Source organism: Pan troglodytes, chromosome 21, assembly GCF_028858775.2.
Source record: "Pan troglodytes isolate AG18354 chromosome 21, NHGRI_mPanTro3-v2.0_pri, whole genome shotgun sequence".
Lineage (NCBI taxonomy): Eukaryota > Metazoa > Chordata > Mammalia > Primates > Hominidae > Pan > Pan troglodytes.
The window spans coordinates 12,495,203-12,508,532 of record NC_072419.2 but is presented as its reverse complement, the minus strand read 5'-3'; the positions used below and the strand labels follow the sequence as shown (position 1 = coordinate 12,508,532).

At 43.6% G+C, this 13,330-nt stretch overlaps 1 protein-coding gene across 7 annotated transcripts in view; it reads left to right on the top strand.

Moving 5' to 3' along the window:
- The window catches only part of TRMT6 (tRNA methyltransferase 6 non-catalytic subunit), a 69,046-nt gene extending 63,152 nt beyond the window's left edge, over positions 1-5,894 (top strand). For all 7 annotated transcript variants that reach the window (XM_024352170.3, XM_024352171.3, XM_063802605.1 and 4 more), the window contains 6 exons: positions 64-188; positions 961-1,319; positions 1,711-1,796; positions 2,393-2,495; positions 2,599-2,685; positions 5,008-5,894. In XM_024352170.3, coding sequence (XP_024207938.1) covers positions 64-188; positions 961-1,319; positions 1,711-1,796; positions 2,393-2,495; positions 2,599-2,685; positions 5,008-5,199 — 952 coding nt within the window. In that variant the 3' untranslated portion in view covers positions 5,200-5,894. The remainder of the gene's footprint in view (positions 1-63; positions 189-960; positions 1,320-1,710; positions 1,797-2,392; positions 2,496-2,598; positions 2,686-5,007) is intronic.
- Positions 5,895-13,330: the final 7,436 nt, after the last annotated feature.

The following is a 13,330-nucleotide window of genomic DNA, read 5'->3' as shown; positions in this document are numbered from 1 at the left end:
ATGATGATTAAAATAATAGGCTTTACTTAGCTAAAAATGAACAAATTATTGTTTTTACTTTAGCCACATGAGATACGATACACTAGCCCAGATGTTGACGTTGGGAAATATCCGTGCTGGCAACAAAATGATTGTGATGGAAACGTGTGCAGGCTTGGTGCTGGGTGCAGTGATGGAACGAATGGGAGGTAAGATTTAATATTTCCATTTTCAACAAAACCCCACCCTGATGTGAGTAAAGGTGGTCCAAAAATGTAAACTCATGGAACGCCAAATTGAATTACTTCAGGGTTAACAAAGTGACTTGGGTGAACCTGCACGGCTCCTAGCATGGGGACCTTCTTACACAGTCTCCATCACCCAGCCCCCCACCCATGGGTACCCCCAAACCCATGGCAATTGTCCTTTCTAGCTTCACTGTCAGTGGGCATGATGCTGGAGCCTGTGGCTGGCTAGGGCTTTCGGGACAGTGATTTTAGTAAACTACTGGGTAGCTGGTGCTCATTTCATTGGGCCTAAATTGAAGGGATTGAGTGGGAAGATTACTAAGCATGTATTCTCTCTGGAAGAATACAACACAGCCTGATTTGTCTGGTTTTTTTCTGACCCCATAGAAGGTAAGAACTTGTAACTGCTCCATTTGAGGATCGGAGTGAGGGGAAGCAGAGTCAGTCACCAATCATGTGACATCCAAATTTGCAGACACAGGGTTTTACAGTAGTATCAAGTGGGGATAAGCTTCTCTGAGTCTTCCTGCTATCTGCTTTAGAATTATATTGCCTCCATTGGTAATACTCATAGACTCCAAACAGACTCCCTGAGGAGCTGCACCATCCTTCAGCCTCTGAATAAAGTACTAATAGAAAGACCTTCAGTCTCATTACTGTGGAGGACTCACTGAGGGTTTACGTGGTCTAGAGTCACTCCACGGGCAGATGTTTGTTTCTTTTATCTGTTCAGGTTTTGGCTCCATTATTCAGCTATACCCTGGAGGAGGACCTGTTCGGGCAGCAACAGCATGTTTTGGATTTCCCAAATCTTTTCTCAGTGGTCTTTATGAATTCCCCCTCAACAAAGTGGACAGTCTTCTACATGGAACATTTTCTGCCGAGATGTTATCTTCAGAGCCAAAAGACAGTGCTTTGGTTGAAGAAAGTAATGGCACACTGGAGGAAAAACAGGCTTCTGAACAAGAGAATGAAGACAGCATGGCAGAGGCCCCAGAGAGCAACCACCCAGAAGACCAGGAAACAATGGAAACAATTTCTCAAGATCCAGAACATAAGGGGCCTAAAGAGAGAGGAAGCAAAAAAGATTATGTAAGGATGCCAAGAGTCCCCACCACCCCCATAATCTCAGTCCCTCAGTTAACTTCAGTTAAGTCATGAGATTTAGTTTGGCTTTGGTATATTAGCTCCCAAGATGATAACTATCAAAACAGAGAACGAGTGTGTGTACATGTATACAAACGTGTGATTCGGTCTTTGGGATGGAGCTTTAGGATACAGAAGCGTTGCATAGATAGCTTAATCATGGTTTTTATAGTATATAGGCTTTCTTGTGTATTTGCAACTTCCTTATAAACAGCCTGCTTCTATTGGTTTAGTCCAAGTTGATAAATATTGTTGAAATGTTTTGACAGGCCAGAGCATTTCCATAAATTTGACTGAAAGACCCCAGTACATTGATTTCTTATTTTTCTTTCTGAAGATTCAGGAAAAACAGAGGAGACAAGAAGAGCAGAGGAAAAGACATTTAGAGGCTGCCGCTCTGCTGAGTGAAAGAAACGCAGATGGGTGCGTTGATGGAAGAAGGCAGGAGACTCCTCAGTGCCTGTGGGCTCTGCTTCAGACAGATTGGCATTCTCTTTCTCCTTGTCTGCTTTGATTCTAGTGGGACCCGAGATGAGGATTTTGTCTTGGGGGTTTTTTAAAGAAAGGAGGCTGAGGCTGGCAGGGGTGGGGAATTGATGATGCTGGTTTCAGAGTTTCAGAAGAAATTGAATCTTCTCCATCACTGCATCAAGATGGGCCTTGTGGTCCCACTGGATGCGGGGGATGGGGCACTCAAATGCTGCGATACAGGCTATAACAGATATCCACAAAGCAGCTTATGCAGTGTTGGATTTGTTTCCAGGTGACTTTTTTTTAAAAATCAAGAATGTCATTAAATGCGACTTAGAGTTGCCAAGTACCACAAGAGCTTCTAACCTAGTTCGCGTTTCCTAGAAAGAAATAGCTCATGATTGTATTCTGTTTTGGATTTCTAGAATGTTATATTTAAATCTCTTTGTGAGTCATGCAAATTAAATACATCATTTTAAATGCATTTTAAAACCTGTGCTCCACTTTGAGGGTGTAGAGAAATAATTTGTCTGGCATTTTCCTTACAGTTTAATTGTAGCTAGTCGTTTCCACCCCACTCCCCTGCTGCTGTCTTTGCTGGACTTTGTGGCCCCTTCAAGGCCGTTTGTGGTCTACTGTCAGTACAAAGAGGTAATACTGGAATGGAATGGGCAGGAATTCTTATGTCTGAATGTTGATTCTTAAACTGCATCCCAGGAAGTAGTTCTTAACAGAATTCTGTTTTTGTCTGCAGCCTCTGTTGGAATGCTACACAAAACTGCGGGAGAGGGGAGGGGTCATCAACCTCAGGCTGTCTGAAACCTGGCTCAGAAATTATCAGGTACGTGTTCTTACAGCCAGTCCCAAGAGCTGCCCTCCCGAGACTTGACTGTCCTTGCAGTAGTACTAGAAGTCATTAAATAGAGTTATCTCAGCCAGGCACAGTGGCTTATGCCTGTAATCCCAGCACTTTGGGAGGCCGAGGCAGGCAGATCGCTTGAGCCCAGGAGTTCAAGACCAGCTTGGGCAACATGGTGAAACCCTGTCTCTACAAAAAAAAATACATAAATTGGCTGGGAATGACCCTGTATCTACAAAAAATATAAAAATCAGTCAAGCATGGTGGCAGGTGCCTGTAGTCCCAGTTACTCAGGAGCTGAGGTGGAAAGATTGCTTGAACCCAGGAGGTCGAGGCTGCAGTGAGCCGAGATCCCACCACTGCACTCCAGCCTGGGTGACAGAGTAAGACCCTGTCTCAAAAACAAAACAAAATAAAAATAGAGATGTCTCTGTTTCTTTCTACAGGGATGGAGATTTCTCATGGCTGTTACTCAGAGAATATGCCCCTGACTTTTTGTGACCCTTTTTTTCTCTTGTTATGTCAGAATATATTACTCTGTAACTCTGCCCTAAAGACATTTAAAATGCAAACCATTATGGTTCTTATTTCCCCAAGGCCTCAATATCACTGTGGATGATGTAATTGACAATAGCAAAATTCCCAGGTGGATGAGAAACTGGCCCTTTCCTCTCTGCCAGGATGTTTTTGCAGCAAGTTTTCAGGATTTACTGGTGGGCTCTGTGTCAGTTCAGGTCTTCTAGAAGACATATGCTAAGATGGAAGTTGAAGTGTAAGAGATTTATTGAGGGAAATGCCTTAGAAAGATAAGGGGAGAGGGAGCAAGATTGGTGGTGCAGGTTGATGCCTGGGCAAGGAGTGGGTAGAGAAAGGAGGATGGTAGGAAGAGGCTGCAGTGCTGCTCTGGAGAAAGTCTCCATGAGGCTGATGGCGAGCCCAAGTGGAAAGATCGCCATTCAAGGAGCCCTGTGTTAAGCAGAAATGCTCCAGCTCTGGTACCCATGCTCAGTTACTGACTGGAAGCAACCCATGGCCTCCCTCAGTGTGAATGCTGCAGTGGATCCCAAAGGAGCGGCAGCTGGAGGTGTTCTACTGCCTGAATGCCTCTCAGCCGTTCCCTCATGAAGGGAGATCTGAGGGGAGCACCTCCATGCTGCCGTAGGCCCCGTCTCATTGCTTGGTGTCTTACCACACTGTAGTGGGGATGCTGTTGAGCCTTGGGTAACCCTGCCCTTTGTGGAGGTTGTCTGTCTTGGCTAAGGTTACAGGAGAAAGGAGAGAAGCTGCCTTGGCAGAGTTAACAGGGTAGCGGGGAAGGGAGGTTTGGAGTGTAGTACATTCAGTAGCAACTTCTCCATAGACCCAAGCTCCATTATTGGCCATGAAGCTTCCTGAAGCCAGGAGAAAGAAAGCTATATGCACAGTTCTAGAGTACTGCCAGGACCATTACCCATTCTCCACCAGAAATATGCTTCAGTTTCTAGATAAATCTGGGCTGAACTGAAAACTGCTTCAGTTCTTTTTCTTCTCTTTTTTTTTTTCATTTTTGAGACAGAGTCTCGCTCTGTCGCCCAGGCTGGAGTGCAGTGGCGCGATCTTGGCTCACTGCAACCTCTGCCTCCCGGGTTCAAGCAATTCTCCTGCCTCAGCCTCCCGAGTAGCTGGCATTACAGCTGTGTGCCACCACGCCTGGCTAATTTTTGTATTTTTAGTAGAGATGGGGTTTCACCATGTTAGCCAGGCTGATCTCAAACTCCTGACCTTGTGATCCGCCTGCCTCAGCCTCCCAAAGTGCTGGGATTACAGGCGTGAGCCACCATGCCCGGCCAGTTTTATTTTTCAAAAGAAAATCAGTTAAACCAATTTCTACACTTTTCTTTGCATTGTAATGTGAAGAAATGGGTCCTTAGAAGTTGGTCCATTTAAAGCCTGGTGCCGTGGCTCATATCTGTAATCCCAGCACTTTGGAAAGCCAAGGCGGGAGGTTCACTTGAGGCCAGGAGTTCGAGGTTACAGTGAGCCAAAATCTCACTACTGCACTCCAGCCTGAGGAACAGAGTGAGACCCTGCCTCTTAAAAAGAAAGAGAGAGAGAGAAAGGAAGGAAGGGAGGGAGGAAGGAAGGGAAGGAAGGAAGGGAGGGAGGGAGGGAGGGAGGGAGGGAGAAGAAAAGAAAGAAAAAGAAATGTCCATTTAAATCATCAAGAGAACCTGTGTTGTTTAAATTCTGATTTTTGGTATATGTGTTGTTAGCATGGACTTTATTGTCTTAGGAAAGCATGAATGTCTTTTCTGTCTTGATTAGGTTTTGCCAGATCGAAGTCATCCTAAACTGCTGATGAGTGGTGGTGGGGGTTATCTTCTCTCCGGCTTCACCGTTGCCATGGACAACCTTAAAGCAGACACCAGCCTCAAATCTAATGCAAGCACTTTAGAATCACACGAGACTGAGGAGCCTGCAGCTAAAAAACGAAAATGCCCAGAGTCTGACTCTTAACCCTTTTGAGAATTGCTCTGAATTTTGTTCTCAGGCATTATACAGTTAGTAATTAAACTTTAAATGCCATTACTACTTGTTTTTTCATATCCCAAGAATAAGAACATGTCTATGTACCCGTTTCTAGAAAGGAGGAGTATATGCCTTTTGTCTATTTCTGACACAGATGCATTTGGTCTGTCAAAACTGCAACCATGGGGTATGTAGTATGACCAACTGCATTTAACAAAACTCCTCTAAGTACTTCTAAATATTCTGTGCAAATATCTTGAGAACTTCAACATCCTAAAAATGTGTTTCTACAAGACTTTATATTTTAAGCTAAGTGGAATAATACAACATAACTAAAACATGGCGGGTACCGAAAGGAGGGCAATTCATGGAAGAAATTTCCTCTGTTCATTCCGTTCTCTTCAACCTGAGCAGTATGGATGTGTGAGTGTGTGATTTATTATGGTACCAAAAATGTCCACCTTCTTTCCTGCAGTGGAATAAGCTTTTTTGAAATGCTAAGGTTTTATTTTAATAGTTGACAACCTGGGAAAGTTCTGAGTATTTATTTTACTGCTCTTTTTTGTGCATAGAAAGGTTTAGTAGGGTACTTTTTTGCATTAATTTGCCAATACTCTTATTCTTTGTTCTAAATAAAGTGACTAGAATTTTTGTGTACTATTCAGTTAAAGGAAACAAATGTCTTTTCCCCCTCTGTGGTCTTATGGATACACATTTGCACACACACACATGTATGTATATAGATGTTGGTATATATACACACATATATTTATATATACATAGATATATACATACACATGCAAGTGGAGACATAGATTGTACCACCTGTATGAATATGTATGTACACATGGGGACAGAAAGAGTGTGCAATCTATTTGAACTATATCAAAGTCTTGTGCAGGACTTAGACCAGTTCTCATTGTGTTAGTGTCATTCCTTGTCAAATGTCCCTAAAGTGCCTTTCTTGATTATTAATGCTGAAGAACTCTGTCATGATTAGATGGTTACCCTTTCTAAGCTCTGAAAAACTCTAATCATTTGATCATGTGCTGTAGCAAAGAAAGTGTTTAGAATCAGCCAAGGCTCTTGTTCATTTGAGAGATTGAGTCTTGCTCACTGGAACATGGTCATCGTTTGCGTTGCTCCTGTCATAGAATAGGCCTGTATCATACAGCAAGGAACATCTCAGAAAAAAAAATTTTTTTTCCAAATAGCATGTGCTATGCCAATGTGATTACTAAGTACAATTTTGAGTCCTTTATCCTAATTGCTATTAAAGAATAAAAATGTTGGCCGGGCACAGTGGCTCATGCCTGTAATCCCAACACTTTGGGAGGCCCGGGCAGGCGGATCACCTGAGGTCAGGAGTTCAAGACCAGCCTGACAAACATGTTGAAACCCCATCTCTACTAAAAATTCAAAAATTAGCCATGCGTGGTGGCTAACGCCTGTAATCCCAGCTACTTGGGAGGCTGAGGCAGGAGAACCGCTTGAACCCGGGAGGCGGAGGTTGCAGTGAGCCAAGATCACGCCATTGCACTCCAGCCTGGGCGACGAGTGAAACTGCCTCAAAAAATAAATAAAAATGAAAATGTTTCCTACTGTGATTCTTCTAACAGTGATGCAGTCAGTGATGTCATGTGGGCTTTCGGCCGATTGTGACATATGGTCTGTCTATTGTAGAGGACATGCCTGGATTGGCACCTCACGGAACGTGTTGCAAGCTGGTGTCACACACACATATAGCGAATCAAGTTTGGACAAGGAGAACAGAAAACTGCATAGATTAGAATCAGTAGTGGCTGGTCTCCTGGTTACTGGTTTGCAAGTTGCATTCCATTCCCTAAGTCTTTTCTCTTGAGTTTCTTGAGCAAGGGGTCTGGGGTCTGAGCTACCAAGGCCCTGCATTCTCATGTTACCTTGTGAACTCATCTTACCAATGCCAACAGCATAAGTTAATCTGTATTTTTTTTTTCTCATTCATATAGTTTACTTAATCTGAGTACAGATGACTGAATTCTGTGGTTTGCAAACTTAGCATTGGAAAACTTAGAATCCCCTGGAGGGCATGGTAAGCAGAGGCCATTGGACCCTCCACCCCACAGAATAAAATTTCAGTACTTCCGGAGTGGTACAGAGCATTTGCATTTCAAGTAGTTTCCAGGTGATACTGGTGCTGTTGGTCCAGGAACCGCCCATTGGGAACCACTACCGTGTGCATGCACTTCATGGGTACAGCTAAATACAGGATGTTTTTGTCTTGTGTTTAAAGTGGACATTCACCTTTGGAGCAGATGAACGGATAATTTTATGATTTTTGGACATCCAGCCACCAGAGGAGTTATGTAGAATAGCACTTTAATGAATGGCAATCAAGAAGTCAAAGACAAAAATCATTCTGTAACATCCATCCTGTTCCTCCACTGGACTAGGGTACTTGGCAATATAGCATGGCACCCATTACAGGGCATTTTTTAGCTTAAAGGTACACTAAAATTGTATGAAGCAAATACTGAGCAATCATTCATGCATTGGTTGTATATTGAAAAGCCAAAAATAGCCTTTTCTCAATACATAGTGAAGCTTTGGGGAAAAAATGGAGTGTTTGCATGTTGTTTTAAAGTGTTGGTTGTAAATATTGCAAGAACAGTACTAAATACTAAAACGCATGTCCTAAAAATCCATGATCAGGATTCACTTTATCCTGATTTTGTAATGCATTTAAGTGCAGTGCTAGAAAGGAACAGAGTGTATCTAATAACTTGAAATATAATGTTGCTCTAGGCTAGTATTAATTTTTATAAAAAGGATTACAATTTTCCTTGAACTTAACTATGTAGCACAGGTCAGATGGTGAGAGAGGTAAGTCCCTGAATAGCTACTTAAAAAGCAACCAGTAACCTTTTAACTACCATATTAACCTTTACTAGGCACCCACAGCTATCTGAGTTTTTATGAGAAAGGGCAAAATCTTTGAAGCATAGGAAATGAATATCATACTCTACCCACTCCTTTTGGAAGGCCTTTTTTACAGTTCTATTAATAACCTGGGGCTTTTTTGTTTTTGTTTTTGTTTTTTACTCTTAGCTGAGATATCATTAAAACAAGACTGGAAAGATTTTGACATTTCATTTTTGCTTTGACAGGTAACAAGGTGCTGTGGATATTTTGTTTTGAAAGAGGAGTAGGTCAATCTGTTGGATGTTTGGTCTACATAGTGTTATAATTCTAAGCCAACAAACTTTAAAAAGTGGAGAAATTAATCCAGGGGAAATGATAGCAGGCATTCTTTTGCCTTTTGGGAATACTTTTCCTTAATCAAATGCTTAGGTGGGTAGTGACCTCTCAGTGCTCTCCTGTCACCTGTGAGTGACACAAAATAGGAGCTATAAACTAGATTAAATTAAATTAAATTAAATAATTAAATTATATAGACCAGACTTGTTGGCTCACGCCTGTAATCCCAGCCCTTTGGGAGACCAAGGAGGGTGGATCACTTGAGGTCAGGAGTTTGAGACCAGCCTGGCCAACATGGTGAAACCCCTTCTCTACTAAAAATACAAAAATTAGCTGGGTGTGATGGCAGGCACCTGTAATCCCAGCTAGTTGGGAGGCTGAGGCAGGAGAATCACTTGAACCTAGGAGGCAGAGGTTGCAGTGAGCTGAGATCACACCACTGCACTCCAGCCTGGGCATCAGAGTGAGACTCTGTCATTCATAAGTAAATAAATAAATAAATAAAAGTCATATGGTGACAGATTCAAGAAAAGAGATAAAAATAAGAAAGAATATGATTAATTTAAATCAGCGGGCAGCAAATCTGGCCCACTACAAGTTTTTTGTATGGCCTGTAACGAAAGATTTTTACATTTTTAAGTGGTTGAAGCGGAAAAGTAAAAAAAATAAAATAAAAAATAAAATAAATGTGTGACATGGGAAAATTACATGAAATTCAAACTGAAGTTTTATTGGAACGCAACCACTCTTAATTTGTTTATGTATTGTCAATGGCTGCTTTCACACTGTGGCAAAGTTGAATAATTGTGATAGAGCCCATATGGTCTCAAAGCCTAAAATACACGCTCTCTGGGCCTTTGTGAAAAACTTTGCTGATCACTGATTTCAGTGGCGTGATGAGACGGATTGTGGCACTGGTGGAAACGGGAGAGCAGCCCTTTGGAGCAGCCACAGTGGGAAGCAGGTTTGGTGTGAGCAGCAAGCAACAATGGACAGTAGTGTGATATCCAGAGCTCCTTCTTGGCCCGCTGGACCTATCAGCAGTGTCTGACACCATCCATCCCTCTCCTTGCCAGGCTTTTCCTCCCTTGGCTTCTAGAACACCACTCTTTCCTGGTTTCCCTCCTACCTCTCCAGCCTTTCTTTCTGTATCTCTCTTACTGGTTCTTCCTCATCTCTGAAACTTCTAAACATTGGCATGCCTCAGGGCTCAGCACTTGCACTTCTTCCTTTTCTTGTCTACACTCACTCCCTAGGGTGTTTGGAGGATTTGGGGACTGATCAAAGAGAAAGACATGACCATGAGATGGCAGCAGCACACACATATTTTATTGGTGATGGTGACACTCTGACAGGTTTGCATAGGGGTAGGGGGATGTCCCTTAGAGCAAGAGTCTGTCCAAAGAGCACACACTACAGGTGTTGCTACTCAGAAGGAGAGGAGGAAAGGCAAGGATACCCCCGAGGGAGGGGAGAGTCAGAAACAAGGCTTATGTGTCTAGGTGGTGTTGCACAGCAGCACAGAGGGGAGTCTCTGGGTCAGAGAGCTCCGATGGACAGGGATAGCTTGAGGTTTGTGTTTTTGTTTTTGGCTTTATTTTTCTGAGACAGGGTCTCACTCTGTCACCCAGGCTGGAGAGCAGTGGCATGATCTCAGTTCACTGCAACCTCCACCTCCCAGGCTCAAGTGATCCTCCCACCTCAGCCTCCCAAGTAGCTGGGACTACAGGCACATGCCACCACACATAGCTAATTTTTGTATTTTTAATAGAGACAGGGTTTCGTTATATTGCCCAGGCTGGTCTCGAACTCCTGAGCTCAAGCGATCTGCCTGCCTCGGCCTCCCAAAGTGCTGGGATTAACACCGCACTTAAGGTCTTATAACCACAAGGTTCTATGTTATCAATGGCCAACAGATGCTGGGTATAGTTTCACCGGGTATGTACCAGGAAGGCCCTGAATGGCTAAAAATTGGCGTCAAATTTGTTTAAAATAATTGGATGTGTAAAAATTTGAGTTTGGCTTCTGCAGTAATCAGTGTCAGCCTGCAATGAAGAAATAAACAATCTATGAGCCAATACACAGAGGCCATCTTTGACTCATTTATATAACTCTAGGTGATCTCACCCAGTTTTAAGGCTTTAAATACCGTCTCTATGATGATGACTCCCACATGCAGTCTTCAACACAGGCCTTTTCCTCCAGCACTGGCTCATATACCCAGCTCAACACCTCTGCTGGGTATCTATTCACGTCTCAAACTTAACAAGTTCAAATCTGAGCTCCCCATCTCTCCCCTCCCAAACCAGTCCCTCCTGCAGTCTCCCCATCTGTTTTCCCAGGTGCTCAGGCCTAAAGCCTTGGTATTCTCTTCTCATTCCCTCATGCCACACCAAAACCAGCAGCCCTACCTGTCAGCTCTGTCTCCAGAATAGATCTAGAATTCTACCACTTCTCCCCATTCCCAGTGCCACCACCTTGGGCCCTGCCATCACAACGACCCACCAGGGCCATTACAGTGCCCTCCTTATTGGTTTCTGTGTTTCTGCCTTCACTTCCCCTACAGCCATCTCTCAACCCAGCAGCCAGTGTTGTTATAAACATAAAGCAAATCCTATCAGTCATCCGTTGAGAACTCTCCAATTGCAAAACAAAAGTCCTTACCAGGACCTACAGAGAGCCCTGCGTGACCTGGCCCCTGCTGCCTCTCTAAGCTCACCTCCTACGACGGTCTCCCACTCTGGCCTCTTGTTCTTCTTCAAACATGCCAAACACATTCCCGACCCAGGGCCTTTGCACCTACTATTCCCTCTGCCTGAAATGTCCTTGCCCCAGGTGTCCACATGGCTCACACCGTTTCTTTAGGTCTTTCATCAACAGATACTTTCTCAGTGAAGCCTCTCGTATATGCGAGTGTCAGGATCCTGGACTGCAGAATTGTAATTACTGCAATTAATTAATTATTTCAGCACCTGAAATCTCCTGATTATATTATGTGTTTGTTGTTCGTTTGTTTGTTTTGAGACAGAGTTTCGCTCTTGTTGCCCAGGCTGGAGTGCAGTGGCACGATCTCAGCTCACTGCAACCTCCATCTCCTGGGTTCAAGTGATTCTCCTGCCTCAGCCTCCCGAGTAGCTGGGATTAGAGGCAACTGCCACTACGCCCAGCTATTTTTTGTATTTTTAGTAGAGTAGAGTTTCACCATGTTGACCAGGCTGATCTCCAACTCCTGACCTCAGGTGATCTGCCTGCCTCAACCTCCCAAAGTGCTGGGATTACAGGGGTGAACCACCCACCCGGCCTCCTGATTATACTATGTTTTACAGTGGCATGGTGTGTATTTTCATTTTGTAATAATAGGACCCTTTCTCTCCTCCTGTCCCACCTCTGTGTTATAACTCCTTCTCGATAAACTTGTCATGATATTATAAATCATGACAATATATTCAAATAAGAAAATAAATCTAAAAGTTAAATTACAGGTGGCTGCATCTGCACACAGATTTAGAGGATGTGGCACTGAGGCCATTGTTTCTCATTGTATTAGATACCTAGGGCTGCCATAACAATGTGCCACAAGCTGAGTGGCTTAAAACAACAGAAAAGTATTCTATTGCATATCTGGAGGCCAGAAGTCTGAAACCGAATTGTTGGCAGAGGCAGTGTTCCCTCTGACAGTTCTAGGGCAGAATCCTTCCTTAACCGTACCAGAAAAATCTGGTAACCCAGGCATTTCTTGGCTTGAAGAGGCATAGCTCCAGTCTTTGCCTCTGTCTCCACATGGTATTCTCCTCTGTGTGTGTGTTTGTCTCTGAATTTCCATCTTCTTGTAAGGACACCAATAATACTAGAAACTCTAATGACCCCATCTTAACTGCGGAGACCTGATTTCCAAATAAGGTCACATTCATGGGTGCCAGTAGTTAAGACTTCTTCATTTTGGGGACAAAATTCAACCCATAATCCTCATTTATAAGCCTTTCAGGACTACTTAATGTTTTTACAATGGACATAAATTATTTTGATTAAAAGTGGGAAAAACAGTGGCCCAGATTGTTCTTCACTTCTTCCTGAAGAAATGGTGACATCCCCAAGATCCTAATTGTACCATCTGAACAGCACGTATTGGGTGGGATTCTCTTGGATGTCTCCTTCATCTTTGATAGACCATCTACACATTCACGTTTCCCTCCCCTGGGGTGTTTGCAAACTAAAATGAAAAGATGTACTAATGTGCAGAGCCTCAACAAGGCAGATGCCAGGGGGAAGCTGGGGGGTGCCATATGCATTGCACTCTAGCTTCCAGCAGCTTTCCTTGTGAGCAGTGCCCAGTGTGTGAGTGTGTGTGTGTGTGTGTGTGAGAGATTTGCCAGGCTGGCATTTGGTGTATTGCTGGGTTTTGTTTTCTCTCCTACAGAGAGTAAATCATTTTTCACCTTGGGCCCCTGAATCTCTCTTTAGGAAAGGATTTTGTTTTCTGCTGGGCTGTGATAGGAAAAAAGGAAGAGACATTGTACTCTGTGCATGTGAGTACATGCTGAGCATTTCCCAGTATCTTGTATCAGGATATATTAAGACAAGGGGTTGCAAGTGCAGGTATACTATTTGGCATAATATAAGCCTTGACTTTGGATAGTTTCTTAGGTCAGGGTCCCCCAGGAGCAAACCCTGAGACAAGTATTTGAGAACAAGCAGTTTATATGAGAGATGACCCCAGGAAACACCAGCAGGGTCACCAGTGGGCAGTGGAAAAGGTAAAGGCAGCCAATAAAGGCTGCATTATTGGGCAGGTCACTGCTGTGGCACCTGGGGCATGATCCACAGAGGAAGTCTGGGAGGCAGTGCAGAATATGTGCCTCAGCGTCTCTCCACCTGAGGGGGG